We start from the raw sequence: 25,617 nt of genomic DNA, 5'->3' as shown, positions 1-25,617 counted from the left end.
TCTTTGCAGAGTCTGCATTTGGCATCATCAGAGGATTTTTCGATTTTGGCCTTAATGGCATTTGTTCGGATAGCTTGTTCTTGCGCAGCCAGGATTAGTGACTCTGTTTCTTTCTTTAATGTACCTGTTGTTAACCATAACCAAGTTTTTTCACTGTCCACTTTATCTTTTATTTTTTCCAGAAATTGACCATGTAAGGCTTTGTTCTGCCAACTCTCCATTCTTGATTTTATCACATCTTTTCTGTATTCTTGTTTCGTCTGTTGGGCCTTCAGTAGATTTTTGTTCTTTACTTCGATTAATAGATGTTCTTGACTTTCTTTTAAATAATCAGCTAGTGCATGTTTTTCTTCAACTATTTGCTTCACTTGTAATAATCCTCTGCCACCTGATTTTCGGGGCAGGTATAGTCTATCAGTGTCACCACGTGGATGTAAACTGTAGTGCATTGTCATTAGTTTCCTTGTTTTTCGGTCCAAAATGTCCAAATCAGCTTGTGTCCAGTTAACTATACCAGCTGTGTATCTTATAACTGGTATTGCCCAGGTATTTATGGCCTTGATTATATTTCCACCATTTAATTTAGATTTCAAAATTTTCCTAACTCTGTTGGTGTACTCTCTCCTGACAATATTTTTTACTTGTCCATGTTTGATGTTATCCAACTGCAAAATGCCTAAGTATTTGTAGGCTTCATTTTCGTTGCATTTAATTAGTTGGCCATTGGGCATTTCAATTCCCTCACATGTAGTGATTTTGCCCCTTTTTATGGATACAGTGGCACATTTTTCCATGCCAAACTGCATTGAAATATCGGTGCTGAATACTCGGACAGTGTTTGTCAGTGATTGGATTTCTATTTCTGACTTTCCATAGAGTTTCAAATCATCCATATATAATAAATGTGAAATTTTTTCAGCTTCTTTGGCTGTTTGGTAGCCTAATTTCATTTTTTTTAAGATTACTGATAGTGGGATCATCGCAATGATGAAGAGAAGAGGTGAAAGTGAATCACCCTGGAAAATTCCTCACTTGATATTAACCATTCCATAGTTCTCATTCCCTACTGCCAACTCAGTTCTCCATTGTTTCATTGCCTTTTCAGTGAAGGATGTAATATTTTTACTAATGCCAGTTGTTTCTAAGCATTTTATGATCCAACTATGTGGCAATGAGTCAAATGCTTTTTTATAATCAATCCAGACCATATTCAAGTTCGTTTTTCTTTTCTTACAATTTTCTAATATCATTTTATCAATTAGGAGCTGATCTTTTGTGCCCCTACTCCTTCTTTTGTTGCCTTTTTGCTCTACTGGCAAGATGTTGTTTGTTTCCAAATAATCCATAATGTTATCTGCAATAATGCCTGTGAGTAATTTAAAGGTTGTTGGCAAGCATGTTATTGGTCTGTAATTTTCAGGTATTGTTCCTTTAGTTGCATCTTTCTGAATCAAGTATGTTTTTCCAGTTGTCAACCATTCATCAATTTGACCATTTTGTAAAATTTCATTCTGTTGCCTGGCCAACATTGCATGTAAACTGGTCAGATATTTGAGCCAGAAATCATGTAATTGATCATTTCCAGGTGATGTCCAATTCTTTACTTTTTTTACTCGATTTTTGACCATCTCAGTTGTTATTTCTAATACTTGCATTTGTTTGTTACCAATGCTTTCCTCAAAGTCATGTATCCACTTTGCTTCCTTATTGTAGTCCTTTGCATTTCCCCACAATTTTTTCCAGAATTCAGCTGTGGCCTGCTTTTCTGGTTTTTGACTTTTGGTGCCACCATTCACATTAAGAGTTTGATAAAAACGCCGTTGGTCTGATCGAAATTGTTGATTTTGTTTATACTGGATGATTCGTGCCTCATATCTTTCAATTTTTCTAGCTGTTGCTGTTATCTGCTGTTTTACAATCTCTACAGCTTCATTGATGTTTCTTGTATCCAATCTATATCTTCTGATTAGCTGATCTATGATTTTTCTGTTTTTAAGCCGTTGCTCATGCATGTTCTTTAAGTTGCTAGCATCTGCCCTTAATTTTTTGACTTTTTGTTCTAATCGGATTTTCCACTTTGGCTTTGATGCTTTTTCAATTGTGTGATTAGGTACTTTGATTTTAATGCCTAGTTCATTAGTGACTATTACAGCTGCACTGTACATTAACTGATTTGTTTCCAAGATGGATCCCGATTCAATTGTTGAAAGCACTGCATTAACCATTTTCATGATAGGACCCAAAATTTTCTTAGGGACAGTTTTTAATGATGGTAAACGTTGCCTTTCCTCCCTAGCCAGAAAATGTTCCATGATCTTGTCCTTCAGTTCATTTTGTTTTTGAGTTGGTTCATCAGTTGGTTCAATGGTAAGTAGTTCTGGTGGTAGTGTTTTTATTTCCTCTCCGGCAGCTTCCTCTGAGAGTTCTCCTATGATTTCTTTAGTTGTGTCATGAGTATCACTTATTTCCTCTTGTGATGTTGTTGTTGTTTTTTTGCAATTTGCCTGAATTTCCTCAAGTTCAACTTCGCTAAACACTTTATTTCGTATAATAAATCGCCTTTGATCTGCTAGTTGTTGTCCACTAACATTTGAATCTGGATATTGTTGTTTCCATAAATCATACATTCGCTTTAAATAGCCTCTTTTTTTTGGCTCTGAGTTGTAATAACAGGCCATTATGGCACGATTTTCATCTGCACTATATTTCTGTCGTTTTGTTGGCTGGTCCACTTGTAGCCCACTTGTCGACGGATGCCCAGGGACCTCAACATCCGCCGCGGCCCTTGTTAACCCGCGCGACGACCGATGCGGTATAGAATTTTTATTCGTTTCTTTCACCATGTTGTATGGGTTGGCGAGTTTTTTTATGGGGCCAGGTTGCCAACCTGACCCCAACCCTCCTCCTTTCTCATCCGGGCTTGGGACCGGCAATGGCGGAGTTATTATTATTATTATTATTATTATTATTATTATTATTATTATTATTATTATTATTATTATTTGGTTAATCTTTGGTGAGATTCACAGCCTTTGGGGTTGGTAGGTAGCCTAACAGATCGAGTCCTAACCAAGGACCTAGGAACTGTTAAGGTAACGTCGGAGGATATAAGTTGTCCAAGTAGGTTTGTTGTTGTTGTTGTTGTTGTTGTTGTTGTTATTATTATTATTATTATTATTATTATTATTATTATTATTATATACTTTATTCATTAAACATGAAACTCAGCCAACTGAACATTAAAAAATGCATTACAAATACCATTGACTAGTGCTAATGGTTGATACGGTTTGCTGTCAGCGTCCTAGGTATCAACCAAGTACTACATCATCATTATTATTATTATTATTATTATTATTATTATTATTATTATTATTATTGGGATGGGAGTGGGTGGAGAGAGTCCAGTTCTTTCAGCCTGGATCTACCATTGTATCTATCTTGTATCTATCCAATCTCCAATTTGATCCCTGTTTTGAGGATCTGCATTAGTCCAAACAATAGCTGCCCAGTCCCGGGAGAGGGACAGAGGGTCTTGCTTGATGAAGGAGAAGAAAGCCAATTCTCTCTATTGTTACAAAACACAATCCTTCTATGGTGTCTTTCAGCTATTAATATTAAATTGTTAAAGATTACAAGAGAAACTGGAAAATGCAGTCTTTTATCAGCCAAGTCACATACATGGATGGGGACATAGGCCTCGAAATCAAAAGAATTTGCTCCTTCTCGGCTTCCCCTGTGATTGGAGCAGCCCCTCTGTGCTCCTCATCTACCTGTGCCTACAGACTATGGAGAGGATGCTCCTTAGCAGCCAAGTAACACTGAAGGCCTAGATTTTTATTTTATTTTTTTAATTGTAAAATTTTATTGTTTTTTTACAAATGTTTTAGGGGAAAAGGTAAATAGGTGTAGAAAATTTTTGACAGCTACATCATGTGGGAGGTAGAAATCCCCCTGAATCTCACAGCTTTAACAAAAAAGAAAAGAAAAAACATCAAAATTTGAATAAACATTGGCAGCTTTTTGTTTTTACATTCAATCATCAATATATTCAATCATCTTTTATATCACTTCCAAGAGTTACATTATAACAACAATTGCAAAAATGTTTCAACTCATTTTTGTGATCTGAGTCTTCTAAGTGTTGCATTCTCCCCCCTGTCTGCTGGCAGAGCCGCGGCCCCTCCCTCCTTCAGATCTTGTGTACTGTCCCCTGTTTGATCTAGGAGGGCACTATTTTTTTAATAAAGGCCTCCGCCTCCACAACTGTGTTAATTCTAATTCTACTGCCCTCCCAGAAAATTAGCATTCCTTCTAGCAACAACCATTTAAACCAGATTCCATTGTTATATAATTTCTTTGCTACTGAGGAGTATTTCTTCCTCTTATCTCTTACTTTCTTTGGAATCTGCTTAAGAATAGTTATTTCTTTGTCTTTATAGTTTAGTGGTCCCACCCTTTGAGCTCCTAAGACCTCGTCTCTTGTGGTCTTTCTAAGAAATTTAACATGTACTTCCCTTGGCATGTTGTGTGTTCTAGCGTATGCTGAATTAATCCTATAGATCAAATCAATATCCCACCATAGCTGTTGTTTGTCTCTTTTAATATATTCTGCTAAAATTGTGGTCATAATCTCCTTGAGATCTTCATTCTCTGTTTCTGGCAAGTTTTGGAATCTAAGAAAAAAAGACCTTCTCTCAAATTCCACCTTTATCATATGGTTTTCAAATTCTACATTCCCCTTCTGGCTTGCTTTAATCTCTTCCCTCAGCCCAGTCGCGCCCTCCTCCAGCACCCCTATTCTCTGTTTATTTTGTATTGTTTGTTGTTGCGTTTCTCTGAGCTGATCATTTAAATCTGCCAGTTGTTTTTTCAATTCATCCTGCCCCTTTAAGAGAGTTTGAAACATTTGCTCAACTGATAGTTCCTTTGAGCTTTCCTCAGTCGCTTTAGGTTGTAAAAATGAGGCCAATGGTGTCTTTTGGGTAATCGGGCTGGACGTAGATGATGTTGGGGCCGAAGACGGCTTACCAGGCGGTAATTTTTTAGGACCCATATTAGGTTCAGAGATAGCTATAAGTCTGCACAAAGAAATGTCGTCTGTGGAAACAGGGAGAAGTCACAAGACAAGCAAGTCCAGAGGACAGCGTAGGTCTCTATACAGCTCCAAGCCAGGTGATATAAATCAATATTCCAAATCCAAGGGAGATACGTGCAAAGAGAGGCTCCTGGAAATCTCTAGGGTGTGATATAGTACAAAGCCAGAAATTCTTTCAAAAGGGAAATTCATTCATAAGTGCAAGAAGAAGGAGGAAGTTGGCCATCTTGGCTCCGCCTTCACAGGAGATCAGAAAGCAACGTCCAAAGTTTCCATAAAGTAGTTTAAAAGAATCAACTCAGCAATCCTCCTTTGCAATTGTAGCAAGAAGTCATCCTACCATTGCTTAAAGGAAGAGAAAGTAACTTTTAACTCTCTCTCTCTCTTCCGAAAGAGAGGGATTTTCCAATTGCCGCTTTTCCGAGGAGGGGTGGAAAATCCCCCCCTCCAATCTTAACACTTCAAAGGATTGAATCCACAATTTAGAAAGGCTGCTGCTCATCAATTAGATAGATTTAAAAGGAGATTGAGGGAAGCTTCCCACCTCACCGCATTTCAGCTGTAACATCCGATTAGCTGTTTCCTTCCAGGCTCTGCTCGGTGAAGGTGCGCTGTTGTGCTCCCCGGGTTCTGGGGTGAAGCTGGCGACCCCCCTACGGCTGCCGCCGATTCAGGGGGTCCCAACAAGCCGCCCTAGGGCAGGGGGCCCCTCCAAGGCTCCCTGTGCTCCCCCTAAACTTAAGGGGAGCCCACCGAGAAGACGAACAGCTGACACGAAAGTCTGTCGCCCTCGGGGACCGGAAGTGAATTTTGAAGGCCTAGATTTTAAAAAGCCACATCTACCCACTTTTTCCATTTACTCTTCCTTTATTGAGCAACATCTACCCACATAATCCCCGTGCATCATGGGCAGGAGACTTAGTGGGGAGCAGTGGTGGGTTCTTACCGGTTCAGCCGAACCGGTAGTGATTTGGCAGCCTGCCACGCCCCTAAACCAGTGTTCTCCGGGTGCTGCTGTAGGCGTCACCATCATGTACAGAACAATTTTTATTATGCTGCTCATGCATGCACAGCACGCATCAAGCGTATGCGGGGAGCACACACGAGCGAACCCGCAGTAGTGCCTGCAGGAACCCACCCTTGGTGGAGAGGAATACATGTGTGTGTTTGTGTGTGTGTGTGTGTAGAGAGAGAGGGGGGGAGGGAGGGAGGGGAAGAGAGAGAGAGAAAGAGAGAGAGAGAGAGAGAGAGAGATCAGTGAGCCTTCCTTGCTCACCCCTCTTCCAATCCCATGAGTCCTTTTGAGCCAAAGGTGCTTTTTCAGGAGGCAACTGGACTTTATTTTTCTTTGAAGACATTTCGCTTCTTATTGAAGAAGCTTCTTCAGCTCTGACTAGATGGTGGGGAATGGATGGATATATATTCCTTGCATAATTCATTCTACTCCCCACCATTCAGTCAGAGCTGAAGAAGCTTCTTGGATGAGAAGTGAAATACCTTCAAAGAAAAACAAAGTCCAATTGCTTCCTGAAAAACTACCTTTGGGACAACCATACCTGGATGGCTGAGAATCTCTATAGACATCTCCCTTTGAGCCATTTTTTAACAGATGGCTAAAAGTGTTGTCTGAACAGCAGCTCAGGAAAGTCAACTAAGATGCATGAAAAGTCCAATTTGATTGGACTTTAATGCTGTGTCGCTTCAGTAAATGAATAATATTTTATTGATTGATTTATTACATTTATTTCCATCCATTTAGTTTTGAAGCAACTCATATACGATCTTGTATCTTGTCAAAGATTTGGTAGACACCATTATGACATATTTTGTGATAACATATATTTTTTTAAAAAAATTAGAGAGTATATTTTTGTTAGCTACAGTCCCATTCATCAGATATATTAAGTATTTGTCTCAAGAGAATAATATAATGTTCGGAGAAAGAAAATAAAAATGGCTATTCTTCAGCAAAGGAATTCTGAAAATTCATTACATTTAGAAATGATCACCTAGGATCCATTAAAAGATTTAACACTGTTTCCTGTGTTAAGGTTTCTTATTATTGATGTTTAATCAGTGGGAAAATCTCAAGTCTTCCATCTCAAGGCTGTGAAAAGAATATTACAAAGTCTATTGGGTCAAAAGTATGAGAGGAAAATGCTTAGGATTTAAATCTAATATAAAGATATGTCTGGATTTCTGTAATTTCCAGTATTCTTTATTCCTCTGAGTTTACAGAGCTTCTGTTGGGTTTGTTGCAGTGGTGGGTTTCAATTTTTTTTAGAACCTATTCTGTAGGTGTGGCCTGTTTTGTGGGAGTGGCTCAGCAGTCATGTGACTGGGTGGGCGTGGCTTGGCGGTCATGTGACCGGGTGGACATGGCCAACTTGGAAAAAGTGGTGAAACTCACTTAAAAACGCTCTTGCTTAGCAACCAAAATTTTGGGCTCAATTGTGGTCATAAGTTCTCTTTCTTTCTTCCTTCCTTCCTTTCTTTCTTTCTTTCTTTCTTTCCTTCCTTCCTTCCTTCCTTCTTCCTTTCTTTCTTATTTCTTTCTTTCTTTCCTTCCTTCCTTCCTTTTGTCTCTCTCTCCCTTTTTCTTTCTTTCTTTCTTTCTTTCATCTCTTTCCCCCACTTTCTTTTTGTTTATTTCTTTCTTTCTTCTTTTCTTTTTCCTTCCTTCTTTCTCTCTTTTTCTCTTTCTCTTTGTCTCTCTCTTTTTTCTCTCCCTCTTCCTCCATTCCTTCCTTCCTTCCTTCCTTCCTTTCTCTCTTTCTTTCTTTTTTCTCTCTCTCTCCCCCCCCCCTCTCTCTCACACATCCCTTCCAATTATTTTCGTAGATATATTCTATGAACGAAAACTGGTGCCCAATAAATCCTATGATCACGGCATTCTGTGTCCTACAAGCTAATTCACAGAGCTCCCAATTCAGCCTCTTACCGCTCTGGGGGTTAACCGAATATGGTTAGTTGTCCTGTTATCCCTTGGCCTTGGTTCCCGCCTTTTTAGAAAAAGGCAGAGAGGGCTAATTTCAAACGGCCTTTTTTCCTTTTGCCGAAGCCAGATTTCTCTGCCGCTTAGTGGGTTACCTGGTGGGTATCCAAAGGTGTTGGGCACGCCACGGAAGGCATGCACATCACGCACATGCATACACACATAGAGACACACTGCATTTGCTGCAATGCAAGGCGCATGTGTAAGGGGGATTGGATCAGCTGGGAGGCTGGCAAAAAATAAGCGACTGCGGCTTGCAAAAAAAAAAAGGTGGGGATGATGGCCACCACCGCTGATGCAGCCTGCCAGCTGCAGTCCTGCCTGCCCTGCTTAGCTGGGTGGCTGGCCAGGAAAGTGGTAAGGGGGCGAGCACCGGCCATCATCCCCGCCTCCTTCCTCTGTGAGCCGTGGCAGCGGAGAAACAGAGGCTAATTTCTGCCAGCCTCACAGTTTACCCAGTCCCCCTTACATATGTGTGTGAGAAGAGAAGGAAGCAGCGCACACCACGTGGGCTTGTCCAACAGTCGAATCCTTGCCTCCTGTTGCTTCTTTGGCTGTTGGACAAGCCCACATGGCGCGTGATGCTCCCTTCTCTTTGACAGCAGCCTCGTTTCCAATGGGGTGGGTAAATCCATGCAGAGGGAGGAAAAACACATGGATTTCTTCCCCATCCCCACTGGAAACCAGGCAGCTGTAAAAGAGAAGGGAGCACGCACCACGTGGGCTCCTCCCAATCCTCCGCTCCAGCAAAGGAAGTGGGTGAGCGGGGCAAGCCTGGTGCGAACAGGCGGGGGGAGCGAATGAGTGACGATTGGGCAGGCGGGGGAGCAAGTAGGGGGGCAGGCCAGGGGAGGGAGCGTTCCGGTACAGGGCCTCCGGAAGCCCAGTTAGGGGAAGGCACACTAAATTTCACGAAGCGGTACATGTGTACCCGTGCGTACCGGCTGAAACCACCCCTGGTTTGCTACCAAAAGTTTTGAGCAGAAAATTGGAGACTAGTTTTGTTTACTTCCCTAATTATGCATCTAAATGGTGTTCATCTAAATAAAATGCTTATGTCACTCCCATCAATAGTTTTGTTGATGCCTGTTATAAGTAATGTTCATTATCTGTATGCACATTTTATTTCTCTCTGACCTCTTTATTATTGTTCTTCCTCCAAATATAAATATCTACATCCTAATTCTCTTTCAGAACAACTTAAGGTGTCTTGAAACTCAATTTTGCTGTGATATGTGTGTTATTACTATAAGCTTCACAGAAATTATATTTTTCACTAACTTGAAAATAAATGAATAAATAAAAGAATAACAGAGCTAACTAGAACAAAATAGATGAGATTAGGCATTGTACAGAGCTTTCATTCTGGATATTAAAAAATAGAATAGAAGGATTTTTATTATATTTTTATTTTATTATTACCAAAACAGCAAACAGAAACACATTAAAAAATAAAAGTAAAGTAAAAACAGAACAAGATAAAATGGATATGTATCCATCCAAAGTATAACCTTTGGAGGATATCTCAAAATTCACTTTTAAAATATGTGCACTTCTAAATCGTCAAGCAAATCAATATATGCAGTAATACTCTATGAAGAGTTTATTTAACATGATGAAAAGAGAGGAAGGAAAGAAAGAATAAAATATTGCTGTAACAAGAAATGTGAACTAGTATTCATTCCCCCATCCCCATAATGATGGTTGCAATTTCTCAATTACTGCTCGAAGTTAGCCTAATTCTGCTTTTATCTTCTTAATTGTGCGAAGCTTAATGTCAGCTAGATTTTTTTTCTGTGATGTTTTATTTCCAAAGATATTTTCCTCCTTTCTGAATTATCTATTTATATAGAGCTGATATTTTCTGTTGGACAACTTCTGTCTTGTACTTCACAGTTGAGTGATTGAGCGATGAGGGCATCTTTTGGTTGTTTTCAAGATTTTCTTCGAGAAATTATAAAGACTGCATTCTATTGATAACAGTGACGTGCTGTGAGGTAAATGGCTGGTGAGGCTGGTGATGTCATCAGGAAGGCGGGGAATGGGACCACGTGTGCTGGAGGCACACATTTCTGCCTCCACCCTCCACAGCTCCCGGGTGCGCACGGACGGAGATAGGCAGAATGGCGCTGAGGCGATCCGGCGGGCGAGCGACCGAGGATCGGGCTGCCTCGCTCGCTCTTTCGTCCGCCCGGATCGCCTCGGTGTCGCTGTGGCTACCTCCGTCCGTGCTGATGTTGTCGGCGCTCCGGGATGACGTCATCCGGAAACGCCGACATTCTGCCGGGCGCGCATGGACGGAGGTAAGCAGAATGGCGCCGATCCGATCCGGCGGGCGAGCGACCGAGGATCGGGCTGCCTCGCTCGCTCTTTCGTCCGCCCGGATTGCCTCGGTGTCACTGTGGCTACCTACGTCCGTGCTGATGTTGTCGGCGCTCCCGGATGATGTCATCTGGAAACGCCGACATTTCTGCCTCCGCCCTCCGCAGCTCCCGGACGGAGGTAGCCACAGCGACACCGAGGCGATCCGGGCGGACGAAAGAGCGAGCGAGGCAGCCCGATCCTCGGTCGCTCACCCGCCAGATCGGCGCCATTCTGCCTACCTCCGTCCGTGCGCGCCCGGCAGAATGTCGGCGTTTCCGGATGACGAAGGCACAAAAGCGACTGTCGACTGTCGCTTTCGTGCCTTCGTCATCTGGGAGCGCCGACAACATTTCTGCCTCCGCCCTCCGCAGCTCCCGGGCGCGTCCGGACGGATGTATAATATTATAATACTATTAATTACTATAGTAATTAATAATTAAATTATTATTAATTACTATTAAATTATTATTAATTACTATAGTAATTAATAATTAAAAGTAATTACTATAGTAAGTACTATAATATTATAATACTATTATTTCATGAAGAGAAGTGAGGCTCCGCCTCCCTTGCCTCCACTGACCGCACGTCACTGATTGATAAGCCCACAAGTCAACAGGAAATTAAATTTACTAATTTTTGCAGTCTGGGTCTGTACCAGGCCCAGGCACAATTTTTCCAGGCAGAAAAATTCACACATTTTTAACCAATACTAATAGATTTAACTGAAAGCATATCAAATCTAGGATCTGGAGCAGAGGTGGGTTCCTACCGGTTCGGCCAGGTTCAGCCGAACCAGTAGTGATATGTTGGTCTGGGTCACAGAACCGGCAGCGGCCCAGGCTGGCTACGCCCCTGAACCGGTTCCCCAGTTGCCACCGTCGCCATTTTTCTAGTTCTGTACATGTGCAGAACAATTTCCATTGAACTGTGCATGCGTACATGGCGCGCACACAAGCGAACTGGCAGTAATGCCGGCTGAAACCCACTCCTAATCTGGAGGAAACAACACAATGTTAGAAAGTGCTTCCCTTTATCATTTTAAGAACTGGTGTTGTATACATCTGTAGAAAATAGGCTGGTGTTTAAACATGAGCTTGATTTATTGTGCTGTTTGGGGTATCTGTTTGAGGATCTTTCCTGTTTTACTTGGAAAAAAGGTTATGGGTTAACAGCATGAATAATTGGAAGGGCAAACTGTTACTTGAATGGGTGCTCTAAATATAATTTTGTTATTAAATTTTCTAGTTGGCGTATCTACTTATTTTGTGCTTTATAACTTCCATACTTCTTGCAAATGAGTGCAATGATTAGTTATTTAATATACTTACAATTGATGATTAAGTGAAAATGGTAGATAATACAGCTGTGCAAGATTTGGAATTAAATTCCAAAAATACTTTGGAGTGTGCAGGGTACATAGCGTCAATCTACAACTTTTAAAAGCAGCTATTATCTGGAAATATGGTTTGGGATAGTAATTAAGGCACCAGGCTAGCAACTGTGAGTTATAGTCCCACCTGAACTACAAAGTCATCTGGGTGATTTGAAGCCAGTCACTCTGTCTCAGCCCTAGGAAGAAAGCAAAGGCAAACCACTTCTAAAAAGCCTTTCCAAGAAAACTGCAAAAACCTGTCCAGGCAGTCTGGAAGAATCAGACTTAGTTGAAAACAGGAAAAAAAAGTCTTTATCTAGGATCATGCAGTAGATAGTAATAACACTTAGACTTATATACTACGTCAGCGATGGCGAACCTTTTTTGGCTCACGTGCCACAAGTGGGTGGAGCGCAGGGGGGGCGTGTGCGGGCATGCCACACCCATAATGCAATGCGCGCACAACAGGCGCGACCCCCCCCATTTTTACATGCTTTTTTCACCTTCCCCAGGCTCCAGAGGCTTTATAGGAGCCTGGGGAGGGCGAAAAGAGCCTCCCCGCCCCCCCTGGAGGCCCTCTGAAGGCTTCAGGGACTGTCCGGAGGCTTCCCTGAAGCCTTCGGAACACTTAAAATGACCCTCCGAGCAAACCAAAAGTCACTTCTGGTTCGCTCAGAGGGTCGTTTTAAGCGTTCCGAAGGCTTCAGGGATGGTCCGGAGGCTTCCCTGGCGCGTTCGGAGCATTTAAAACGACCCTCTGAGCAAACTGGAAGTCACTTCTGGTTTGCTTGGAGGATCGTTTTAAGTATTCCGAAGGCTTCAGGGACCGTCCGGAGGCTTCCCTGACGCCTTCGGAGCACTCAAAATGACCCTCCGAGCAAACCAGAAGTGACTTCCGGTTTGCTCGGAGGGTCATTTTGAGTGCTCCAAAGGCTTCAGAGACGGTCTGGAGGTTTCCCTGATGCCTTTGGAGCGTTTAAAATGACCCTCTGAGCAAACCGGAAGTCATTTCCGGTTTGCTCGGAGGGTCATTTTAAGTGTTCCGAAGGCTTCAGGGAAGCCTCCGGACCGTCCCTGAAGCCTCCAGAGGGCCTCCCCTCCCCAGGCTCCTATAAAGCCTCTGGAGCCTGGGGAGGGCGAAAAAATGGATTTTAAAAACGGTGAACTCAGCTGGCCAGCGCGTGCATGCACGCTGGCTAGCTGACAGGGCAGCGCCTCATGTGCTCTGACAAATGGCTCCGCGTGCCACAGGTTCGCCATCACTGTACTACGTCATAGTGCTTTACAGCCATCTCTAAGCAGTTCACAGCCAGCATATTGCATCCAGCAATCTGGGTTCTCATTTCACTGAGCTTGGAAAGATGGAAGGCTGAGTCATCTTGAGCCAATCAGAATAGAACTCCGGGTAGTGAGCAGTGAGTTAGCTATGATACTACATTCTAACCACTGTGTCACCATAGCTAGATGAAGTAGGCAACCATGTAATTATAGCAATAGCACTTAACTTATATACCGCTTCACAGTGCCTTACAGTTCTCTCTAAGTGGTTTACAGAATCAGCATATTGCCCCCAACAATCTTGGTCCTCATTTACCGACCTTGGAAGGATGGAAGGCTGAGACAACCTTAAGCCGGTGAGGTTCAAACTGTTGAACTGCTTGCAGTCGGTAGTCAGTAGAATTAGCCTGCAATACTGCATTCTAACCACTGTGCCACCACAACTTTTATTTATAAAAAGACGCAGCAGCTGTTTTTAAGAGTTGCAAAGTGTTGTTATATTGATAATCCCATGAGCTCTAAAGCATTATTTTGGCATCAAATATGAAAAGAAGGGAGGAAAAAAGGAAGATAATTTTGCTCCATTTTATTACCTTTCTTGCTACTGTTGTTCAGTGAATCACTACAGCTGTTAAGTTAGTAACATGGTTGTTAAGTAAATTTGGCTTCCCCATTGACTTTGTATGTCACAAAGTCACAAAAGGTGATAAATGAACCCAGGACATTGCAGCCATCATTTGCCGAGCACCCAAATTTTGATCATGTAACCCTGGGGATGCTGCAACAGTCACAAGTATGAAAAATGGTCATAAGTCACTTTTTTTCAGTGTCATTGTAACTTCGAATGGTCACTTAAGATGAACTACCTATAATAAAATAAAATTTGTTCTTGTCTAATTTCTCCCATGTACAGTATTTGGAATGTTTTCTGGCACAATGAACCAGCAAGCACCAACACACTATTGCTGGGAAAATCAGAAATCTTCATAATTTTATTATTATATACAATCACTTCACTTTCACTTCATTTTGCGTTATAAACCACAGTGACTGAAACTGACATCTTATCAAAAATGCAAGAAACACCTTTATAGTATAATAAAACATAAGAAACATAGGAAGGAATAATTTCACATTATTTTGTATTGAAGTGAAGCCTCCACCTTGAGAATTATGTTCAGGTTTAGGCATCACAATTAAAAAAAAAACATTCCAATCAACTGGAACATGTTCAGAAAAAGACAACAGAAATGACTAGCAGACTATAAATTAAAACAATAGTAGAAAAAGATGAGCAGATAAGATTACAGGAGGATGACTATGATGGCAATTTTCAAATACCCGAAAGGACTTCACAGGAAGACCAGTTCCTGTTCTCCAACATCCCTAAGTGCAAGACACAGAATTATAGATTCATGTTCTGAGAAGGTGATTCTGGTTAAATGTTAGGGGGAAAAAACTTCCAAATGTTAAGATTAGTTGGACAGTACAACCTGAGACATAATATTCTCCCATTCACCTGGGTATATTCAAACACAGTGTTCATTCATCAATACTTTCATGAATGCTTTTATTTATATTTGGATTTTACATAAAATAGGAGGCTGTATTCAGTAGCTAAATGCTAACTCCCAACTCTGTTTCTATGAACCCAAATTTCAGCATCTGAATTTGTTTAATTTTTTTGGCCTTTGCTCTATTCCTTTTTATTTGTTTCATGCTCTTTCTCAATTGTAAGATTGTAAGTAATAATAATATAATATAAACTTGCTTGCATAAGTGGTATAACAGTTGTATACAAATGTAGAAAATAATTATATATTCTATAGAATACTCCAGGAACAAAATATAAAATCAAGGCTGTTATTAATCTATTAAATTGCGTGGAAAGTAAAGGCAGATGTTCCTGGCAATTTGCATAAAAATAACAGATTGCTGTATTGCACAAAGGATTGATATCAGCGTTTATTATGCTTCACTGTGAAAATGTCAGTCTAAAAAAACAAAATGTGCAGAGATCCTTGGTTTGTTATGATCAGAATACTTTCTAGAGAAAAGCATATGCCTAGTTATTATTATTATGGTTCAGTCTTTGTTCATTATTGTTAATATATTTTATATAAAGCTAATTGATTTTCTGGCTAGCAATTTGAAAGCAAAGTGTGGGCTAATAAAAATATTAATGATTTCACATTAAAACTAAACTACACATAATTAGGTAATTGTGAATGAAACAATTAAGTTTTCCCAAGCATACCAATATTAGAATTTTTAAAATGAGCGGGTGGGACCACATTGTTGATTGCAACTATTCTTTAATACTCAGTTTTGTGGTTTCTGCACACTTATTTTAACTTAATTTGTAAAAACAAAGCCTGCTTAGAACTCTTATTACAACTAAAGAAATAAAGTCAGAACACATGGTGTTAGATACTTGTTCTAACTATAGTGGTTTCCACCAAGGTCCTCTGTTCCAGCGGGAACAGAGGTTTAATCCTATTGGTCGAAGGGTCTGACAGCTCCCTATAAAAGGGCTGCTGTCAGACTCAACCTTGGATTGTTCTCACTTGTACTTAATAAAGAGCTGTTGTTACCGTTAAGCCTGTGTGTACCTATCCATTACCCAATCCAACACAAGTGGTCTTTACTATTAGTATTCCAAGGCAACCACCAAGAAAAACAGATCAAAACCATATTGTGGAAATTATTTTATCCATTTTGCTAGAACTTGGGAAGTCCATGTGTTTTCCCTTGTGAGGAAACACAGATGAAAACAGACCTCTATATTTTTGGATGTGATAGGCAGCACATTTAAAATTTTAATCAGCAACCATTACCATTTAGCTAAAGCAAAAACCAAATAAAATCCTAAAACTACAATCAATACAATACAATAGCAGAGTTGGAAGGGACCTTGGAGGTCTTCTAGTCCAACCCCCTGCCTAGGCAGGAAACCTTATACCGTTTCAGACAAATGGCTATCCAACATCTTCTTAAAGACTTCCAGTGCTGGGGCATTCACAACTTCTGGAGGCAAGCTGTTCCACTGATTAATTGTTCTAACTGTCAGGAAATTTCTCCTCAGTTCTAAGTTGCTTCTCTCCTTGATTAGTTTCCACCCATTGCTTCTTGTTCTACCCTCAGGTGCCTTGGAGAATAGTTTGACTCCCTCTTCTTTGTGGCAACCCCTGAGATATTGGAACACTGCTATCATGTCTCCCCCGTCCTTCTTCTCATTAAACTAAGCATACACAGTTCCTGCAACCGTTCTTCATATGTTTTAGTCTCCAGTCCCCTAATCAACTTTGTTGCTTTTCTCTGCACTCTTTCTAGAGTCTCCACATCTTTTCTACATCATGGTGACCATAACTGAATGCAATATTTCAAGTGTGGCCTTACCAAAGCATTATAAAGTGGTATTAACACTTCACGTGATCTTGATTCTATCCCTCTGTTGATCCTAAAACTTCTAAACAATGGGCGGGGAGGTGCATCTGAAAAGGGAAATAATAATAGGAATGCAGGCAGGTATTTGACAGATGTCCCAAAGGTGCCTTTTAAGGAGGCAACTGGACTTTGTTTTTTTCTTTGAAGACCTTTTGCTTCTCATCCAAGAAGCTTCTTCAGCTCTGGCTGGATGGTGGGGAATAGAAGGATTTGTACTCCTTGCATTCCCCACCATCCAGTCAGACCGTCTTCAAAGAAAAACTATTAAGTCCAGTTACCTCTTGAAAAAAAGGCACCTTCGGGACAACCATGACCTGCATGACTGAGAACCTCCATAGATATTTGACATGTTTTATTTTTGGAAGCGTCGAGAATGCTGACAATTTGATCACTCATGAACAGCCTATAACGACATTTTGCCCTTTAAGGATCGGAAGCGACGGGAGCTTTTCCAAGGAGAGAATAATAAACATGAGGTGGGGATTTTTTTGAAAGACCTTCGTGAGCGCAACGCGATTGGGGGGAGGGGGTTATTGCAGAAGAAAGCGGGGCAAACAGTAAGTTTTGCAGGCCACGCGCAACATCCCAATTTTACAGAAATCTCTGCGCATGCGCACCCCCGGGGGGGCTCTACTCGTGGGAGACCGCCAGCTGAGCGCTCGCGCGGACACGGCCATCGAGTCAGAAAGGCCGGGCGAAGCTTCGGGTTTTCACTGAGGAAACGGTGGGATGTGGGCTTTGCTGGCCTTGATTGGGTTGTGGCAAATGCAGTGGGTTGCAACTTGGGATGATGAAGGTAAAAACAGCCTGAAAGTGTAATTCGGATTCTGTGGATGTCTGTATAAGGAGTAACCAGCTGGGTCTGTGTCCCTTTCCCAAAAGGAAACCTTGCTGGAGAGAGTATAAAATCTACCTCTGAGAAAACAGGAGTAATTAATAGGCAGTAATTGAAGGATTAAGTCAGATGTCAGCTGGAATCTCAGTAACGCTCTCCTTCCCCCTCCCCCCAAATCTATAAATGTTTACAAGGAAATATTCAATACAATTTTACTTTGGGAGAAATAGGTCATCAAAAAAAATCTCTTTACATTAAATATCTTTAAATTAATGAAAATAATATATATTTTCATAATATAATAATATATGCTTACTTTTTGTGAGAGATTATTGATCAATGATGTATCATCCGGTCATTTTTGACTCCTGTGCGTTTTATTATTCCTATTTATGTGTCCACATAAATTTTCTTCATGACATGAAAACATGCTTTTAAAAAAATAAAAAAGCACAATAGGAAAAATAACAGAATAAAGTATATACCTCATTATAGCAATTAACTCTTACAATTCTATTTATATATTTACTTAATGTAAATTATATCCAAGTGTGTATATTTTAATTTCTAATCCATCTATATAACCCAACTATCATTTTAAGAACTTTTTATATGTAATTTGTTTTGAAAATGTATTTTCATTATAGTTACTGTACACACGAAACTTTGTGTATTGTTTCTTTTTTGGTTATTTTTAAAGAATAAATAAACACTTTTCTCTATTATGTTATACTCCTAACCTCAACTCTCCCAAGAGTGCACTCATTGCCACTGAAACTGAGTTGTGAGTAGAAATCACATATGTTTTAAAAATACACCCCACATATATTTGAAAATGGATATAGTGTATGGACTGTAGTGACAAGTTTTCAGCAATAATGGTAAACGGGGCCTTTAAAAATAGAAAAAAAGGAATTGAGCAGCCTTAAGGCAGTTCTAGAGAGCAGATTGCCCTCTACTTTTGTCCAGGTACAATAAATGGTCTCCTACACCTCTCCTATAAGTGCTTCTAATATTTTAAAATACTACAATGTATTATGATGATATTCACCTGCGGATATTTGAAAATCTCAGGAGAAATTCTGACTATTTAAGTACAATCAATGTGTATGAATCCAGGATTGCATGTAAGTCTTCTGATTTCTGCAGATTTCTGTGCTATAGTGTTAATGAGGAAGACAATATTTATCTAAGCATTCTCAGACAAAATCAAAGGAGCAAGATGAATGCAGTTATGTATAGAAAAGGAATAAGGCATCTTGTCTCTGCATATTCCTCACACAATACCTGGATCCAGAATAAAGGGAACGATGGGAATTCCCTGGTCACTATTTTCAATCTTGCAATTTTAATCAGTATGAATCAAGATACCCCTGGTATTAAATATTGAGATGTGTCCAAGGAACATAATTACATTTATTCCCCACTGAGGTACACATACAAAAATAGTCATAGCTAAATTAAATTGCATGGGTTTTAAATGCAATTTTATTTATTATTTGAATTTCTAGGGCCAGCTATCTCATCACTGATTCTGGCTAGCATGAAAAAAACGATCCAAAATGTTTAAAAACAACAAAAGATGGTTATAATCAAGAATAAACATAAGTTTACAAAAACTATTCCACTGTGGATATACCCTGTCCTAGATCAAAATGTTTGGGAAAATCCAGGTCTTCCAGCTTGCACGAATAAAAGTTTAATAAAGTTTAAAACTCTGAACGAATGATGTTCCAATGAGCAGCTGCTGGAACAGAGAGATGGTGTTTTGTGATAGGTGCCATTCCAGACCACGCCAACTGTTAAGAGCTTACAAATTAGGCAGAGGCAATGGAATAAAGAAAGTAACTTAAGATTTATATCGTATCTGTAACCTTAGTAGTAGGTAACCAGCACATTGCATTGCACTGGAAACCTAGTGATCATAAATGTAATTCATGCAGCAGCTGTGTTAAATTGACATTCAAGTAATCCTCAACACAAATGACTAAATGGAGCCTATCCATTACGATTATATGTTGTTCTAATCGTAAAATGGACTATTTTACAGTCGTAATAGTCGTAAAACAGACTTAAAACAGACAACTCGATTTTACAATGTTTTTGTGGCAGTCATTAAGCAAATACCACAGTTGTTAAGTGAACCAATGATTTGCTAGAAGCAGCGTTTTGCTAAAGAAGTGGAAGTGCTGATTTTCAGCAGAACCATTATGTAAAATGTGTTCACATGTCCGCGGGACACTGCAAGCAGCTATAAATGCAGCCATGTTGCCAAGCATCTGAAGTTCAGTCATGTGACCATGGAGGGGCTCCAACCACTGAAACTCCAAATCCAGGTTGTAAGTCTTTTTTTAGGTTGTCATAACTTGAAACAATTGCTAAGTGACCAGTTGTAAGTAGAGGACTCTTGTGAAGTGCTCTTATTGCTGCATTCTAGATCACCTGTAGCTTTCAAAATGTCTTCAAGGGCAGCCCTATATGCAACCTATTGCAATATTGTAGTCTACATTCAAGGTGATCAGGACATGGGAAATGTTGCTCAGTCCAGGAAAGGGTACACTTATGATATAAAATGAAATGTGACACAATTATTCCATTGCTGTTATTTACAAGTAGGAAGCGCTCTCCTATCCATTGAGTCAGCGTGGACTCCTTGAAATGTCTTCCTTAGTTCCTGTAGTTTTCTTGGCAGGGTTCGAGAAAAGGTTTACCTTTGCTTGCTTCCTGGGTCTAAGAGGGAACAAAGGATCCACGGTCTCTCAGCTGGCTTTGCGGCTAAGGGGAATAGAAATTTTGGTCTCCCACTTTCTAGTGTGATGCTTTAACCACTACACAAACTGGCTGTCTTTAAAACCATCTAGGAACAAGAAAACCCAGGTCTTCTAGTCTCATTGAATTTTAAAGAATGCTAATTTTCTTCTATTTTTGCAATACTTTTTAAATATATATTTCTATGTTTTGTTATAAGTCACAATTATATTTTGTCAAAAAGGTATGTAAATTCAGAGGCAAACAACAATTATAAAGTGTTAAACACAATATTTTTAAATTAATTTTCTTCTTGTCTGAAAAGTTAACTAAAAATCTGGTTAGAGGAATTAAACATTTGCTGTTTCAGGGGAATAAAGATTGTAGAAATGCAAGAGATTTTCAGTTTAGCTAAAATATTATAATTATACAAGTTCCTATATCTTTATTTTTTCACTTAAAGCCAGATTTAGACTGACTTGTCCAGATGCCTCATGCTGGCACTATTGGAATGGGACTTGTTATTGTCTAGAAGAAAATCAGGAAGGGACTTGGACTGAAGCATTGAAGTTTTGCAAGAGGTATACATCTACAGAGTTAGTGAAACTTAACAATGTTCAAGAAAAAGTAAGTTGAAAAAATACTTGTGTGCCACTCTGTAATGATGTTTTATTTATTTCATTTGCTTTTTAATTTTTTTATTAAATTTGTTTGCCACCCATCTCGCTTTTGGCTTGGGCTTTAAAAGAACTTATATGTCTGGCTTTGTCAGAGTAGACTGGATCTTTTATTCATCTGCTGATCTTCCTAGTACTTTCTTTACCTGTTCTTGGCTGTTGCTAGACATTGCTGTCCTTGAATTCAAGTATGGTATATCCATCTGATACATCAAATCCTCAACGTATTGCAGGCAAGCAGCCTGGCTAGATATATTGTGCTTCGGTAGCCATAAGGGAAAGTAACCAGAGCATGGTGCAATGAGGAGAGATAAAACAAGGATATTGCTTATACCGTTCTTGAATTCAAGGATGGCATGAGAATGTAACTGTAGCAAATCTACTGATTTCTCACTTTCTGATGTTGCCAGTACCTCCCTTTCCATACCTCAGCCCAAATGTGCAAGTCACTATTTCTGATAGCCTTGTTCCATACACACAACCCTCATGTTTCTATCTAGAACTTAAGTATTTTGGGTCTGGGTCGAGACAAAATGTATGTATTTTGGTCCAAACAGACTACATCAAAATAATTGTTCTGGTTCAGTTCTGTTCAGATCAGTTGATTCAGCTGTTCAGTTAGCAACCTCAAATATATATCCAGTTTATATGCAAGTACAAATTAATATGCAAGCTCCATATTAATGCTGCAAACCAATCTGAGTTACCTTGTGGTAAGATGAGTGATCAATACATTTAATAAAGTAAATAAATAAAAGAGAGATGTATGATGTAAAAGAAGTAGTAGTTAGATGTGATATTTTAAATATAAATTTATTAAATATTTATTGATTTTGTAGAAGTGGATTTTAGATTTACCTTTGGACAACTTTTGGATTGGATTGAATAATTTGGAAGAAACTCAAAGCTTTTCATGGTCAGAAGGCACACGGGCAAATGCAAGTTCTTGGTAAAGATTAACTGTGAAAAGCAGTCTTATTTGATTTTACTGAAATGTGAATATAACATCTTTTATGTATTCTAGTCTTTTGATCATTGTTTGTCTTGATATTACTCAAACAAGAAAGAGAAAACTAAAATATGCAGAAATATCTCAGCTGTTTGTATTGGCAAGCAATTTCAAAATATTTTAATTATTTATTAAAAATAAAAATAATCACATAATAAAGATTTCCTTATTGAGAACATTTGTTTGTTTGTGAGTTACATGGCTTCGAATGAACCAAAATAAATTAGGCTGCCCAAATGGCTGGATTTTTGAACCAGATGCCTTAAAGAAAAAAGTTTGTTACATTCTCTGTGTGACTAATTTAAACAGAGAGCAATTTGGTTTCTCTTTTATTTAATTTCTGTTAAATTGGAAAGGTTTCAACTATCAAATCCAGTTCAGCCAAATACTTGTGTGAAAGTTTCCAAACACAGCTTGGTTGCCGTCAATTGTGATACGAAAGCCCATTGGATCTGTCAACGATCTGCAGGTAAGTTTTTACCTATTCTCTAGGATGTTAAATTATTGTGGGAGAATAATAGTTTTGAACTTTAGTCCTGTTAAATTTGATCTGGTGAACTAATAGTATAACTGGAGAGGACTAGAATCAGGAAATAAAGCAGAATAAATAATAAAGCAATGATAATATGCAGATTGTGCAGTGAGAAATGAGAGCAGTAGATAAGACCGGTAGTTTGTAATGAGCATGTAAAATAAACTTTAAACACCAAAATAATTGAAAATTTAGTAAATATGTAAGATACACATTGTGGATATAGGAGCCATTTAGTTAAGAATTATGGATGGAATCACATATCAAGTATATTACAGAGTATTCTTTGTATAATCTATTCTTTGTTCTAAAACTTCTATATATGCCTACATCATGCTATTCTTTTTTTCAGGATAAGCAAAATTAAAATATAGAAGATGTAAGAAATAGTAGGCCATAGAAATTAAGGCAGGAGAAAAGAAAGAAAATATAGCTAAATTTATTTTACACCTACATCATTTACTAGTTAACTGTCTATCTTCCTATCTTTGCAAACTATACTTGCTTCTATCATGTTCACAGAGTGTATGATTTACATGTCTTTTGGTTTAAATGTTTTACTGTTTACTTCTTGACAGTCTCATCAAATCCACCTTTTTTTCCTGTGAATTTAATATATGGATTTTATTAGTGAATTTTCAAGAAGAGTAATGAATTATGCCAACTGCCCAGTGATAAATTATCTAAACATTCCCACTTTTGAGTAATTGCTGAATTAGCAGCTAGGAATATAAATGTAATAACGTTCCTTTTGCTTAATTTAAAGTTATCTCCCACAAGGGTACTGCTGGACTGCAAAAATAACTTTGTTTAATTATCTTTCTGAATTCTTCAAATATTTTCTTCTAGAAAGGTGAATTTTTTTTTCTCCTGTGCTCTGCTTGGAGAGTCCAAGCATGGGTTAAATTCAGTCTAGTCGCCCAAGGACTGAGTTGATTTTCTTAATCACACCTCCTCTCCTCATTCAGTCCAGAACTCAGTCCAGCCCAGTTCGGATGCGTTTTTGGGGAGTTCCTCAGTTTTTGGGTGAATAGACTGGGACTCTCCTAGTTAGTTAGAGATTTTTTTATTTTTTTATTTGTTGTAGTCAGGAGGAAAACACGGTTGCTGTTGTACTGCTGGGAGGACTTCGGGGCTTCTCGGCTGTTCATAACTGACGGAGCCTAGGTTCGTTGGGGCGCTTGTCCAGCGGCTGCTGGTGAGCGCGGGGGCGGCAGGAGTGAGACATCATGGCTGAGAGAGGCAAGAGGGCGCCAGAGGACCATCCAGACCCCTCATCGAAACACAGTAGGCCAGATCCACCTGAGGTGGAGAAGGGCAACAAGGGCAGCAAAGGGAAGGGGACCCCTAACCCCAGAGGTGGCAAGGCCTTATCCAAGGCTGAGGCCCGCAGGCATAGGGTTTTAGAAAAGACCTTTGAAAGGGCCCAAAGACTGTCCCTTTCATCTGGGCAGCCATCTAGGGATCCTAGTCCCTTACCCCAGACTCAGGAGGTTTTTCCCCAGGACTCTCCAAGGGAGGATAATTCCTCCCCCAGTAGTGGAAGAGGGATTTCAGGCTTCTTCACCTGCAGCTTCCCTGGGGTACCCAGAGTCTTCTTCCATCCAGGAAGAAATATGTCCATTTGCCTGCTCAATTGCTGAGGAGGATCTGGTTTCCTCTCGACAGGCTGGTAGGGAAGGGTCAGGGACATCAAGCCCCTTGAGGATCAGGGTCCCAACCTGTCCTCTGAGATGCAAAAGGCCATTGAACAGGCCATTGAGAGAGGCATCGAGCCTGGTATTCGAAAGAAGCTCCAGGCCTCCAGAGGTACTTCTGCCAAGACGGCTCAGAAACCTGTCCAAGGGGATCAGGTACAGGGTCCTCCTTCCCCAGGCACCTCTATTGCCACAGAGGAATCCATCCTAGAGGAAGACAATGCATAGGAGCAGGAAATTTCAGAGGATGAGAATCCGCCTCCTGATAAACCTGCCTTCCCTGGCTTATTCCGCCCTTCTATATTTAACTTGATATTGCATAAGGCTAAAGCTTCCACCCAATTGGGAATTACCACCCAAGGGACCACTACCCCCTCTGGATCTCAGGATCTGAAGGAGGGGCTTTTTGATGAGAACATTCCAGCACAGGAACTAGTTCCAGCGCCGGACATGTTTGTCAATGTGATTCAGCGCCAGTGGGCGCAACCGGGTTCCCTGTCTAATCCCAGCCGGGTAGATAAAAATCTTTACTCTGTGGAAAGCAAACTAGATGATTTGTTGCAAATTCCATAGGTGGATACCCCAATCTTATCACTTACTTCTAATTCTGTCCTTCTGGCTGACCTCCGTGAGGGTCTCAAAGCCGAGGACAAAAAGGCAAAGAAAGCCTGCCACAAGACCCACCAGGCGGCCGCTTGGTCTATCAGGGCTTCCTCCTCAGCATCATTTTTCACTAGAGCTTCGCTACTGTGGCTGAGGCAATTGAGATCTAATCCCCCCTCAGCAGGTTCCAGGTGTAGGCATGACATTAATAAAATCATTGCTGCTATAGAATAGCTGATGCTTCACTCAATGCAGCCAAGTTTGCCTCCCGGGCATTAGCCTCTAACATGACTTCACGCCATCCGATGTGGCTCCGTCACTGGCAGGCAGACATGAAGTCAAAATGGAAGTTGGCCTCCGCCCCCTTCAAGGGCGGCCAATTGTTTGTGGAACCCTTAGAAAAATTCTTAATTGAAACCAAGGATAAGAGAAAAGTGCTTCCTGTCACCACTAAATTTAATTTAATTTAATTTTATTAAATTTATAGACTGCCCCCTCTCCCCGAAGGGACTCAGGGCGGTGTACAGGCCACACAATAAAAACAATATATAAAATTAAATATTTTTAGATACCCCTAAAATCAGATTAAATAATAGGCTGTACAGTATGATTAAAAATTAAAACAACCTAAAAAACCTACCCCTAAAAATTTAAAATGCAGGCTAGAGGGACACAGAACAGTTAGGCCAGGCCAGCTAACTTGAACAGGTGGGTCTTAAGCTTCTTACGGAAGGAGCGGAGATCGGTGGTTATTCTAATATCGGGGGGGAGGTCATTCCAGAGGGTCGGGCCCATCACAGAGAAGACCCTACTCCTGGGCGTCGCCCGCTGGCACTGCCTAGTGGACGGCACCCGGAGGAGTCCCTCCCTATGAGAGCGAATCGGCCGCAGGGATGTATGGGGCAGGATGCGATCCCGCAAATACCTAGGTCCTGTGCCATGGAGCGCTTTAAAGATGA

At 40.2% G+C, this 25,617-nt stretch overlaps 1 protein-coding gene across 1 annotated transcript in view; it reads left to right on the top strand.

The window, feature by feature from the left end:
- Positions 1–17,225: 17,225 nt before the first annotated feature.
- The window catches only part of LOC309398197 (macrophage mannose receptor 1-like), a gene marked incomplete at its 3' end in the record, with an annotated part of 55,066 nt that continues 46,674 nt past the window's right edge, over positions 17,226–25,617 (top strand). Inside the window, exons 1-4 of the mRNA XM_081964854.1 lie at positions 17,226–17,353; positions 20,604–20,767; positions 21,657–21,766; positions 22,183–22,295. Of these exons, the coding sequence (XP_081820980.1) occupies positions 17,287–17,353; positions 20,604–20,767; positions 21,657–21,766; positions 22,183–22,295 (454 nt within the window). The 5' untranslated portion in view covers positions 17,226–17,286. The remainder of the gene's footprint in view (positions 17,354–20,603; positions 20,768–21,656; positions 21,767–22,182; positions 22,296–25,617) is intronic.

Source organism: Natrix helvetica, assembly GCF_964273705.1.
Source record: "Natrix helvetica genome assembly, chromosome: 1".
NCBI classification, from domain to species: domain Eukaryota; kingdom Metazoa; phylum Chordata; class Lepidosauria; order Squamata; family Natricidae; genus Natrix; species Natrix helvetica.
Note: the sequence above shows the minus strand (reverse complement) of the source record. Positions and strands in the feature narration are given on the sequence as shown.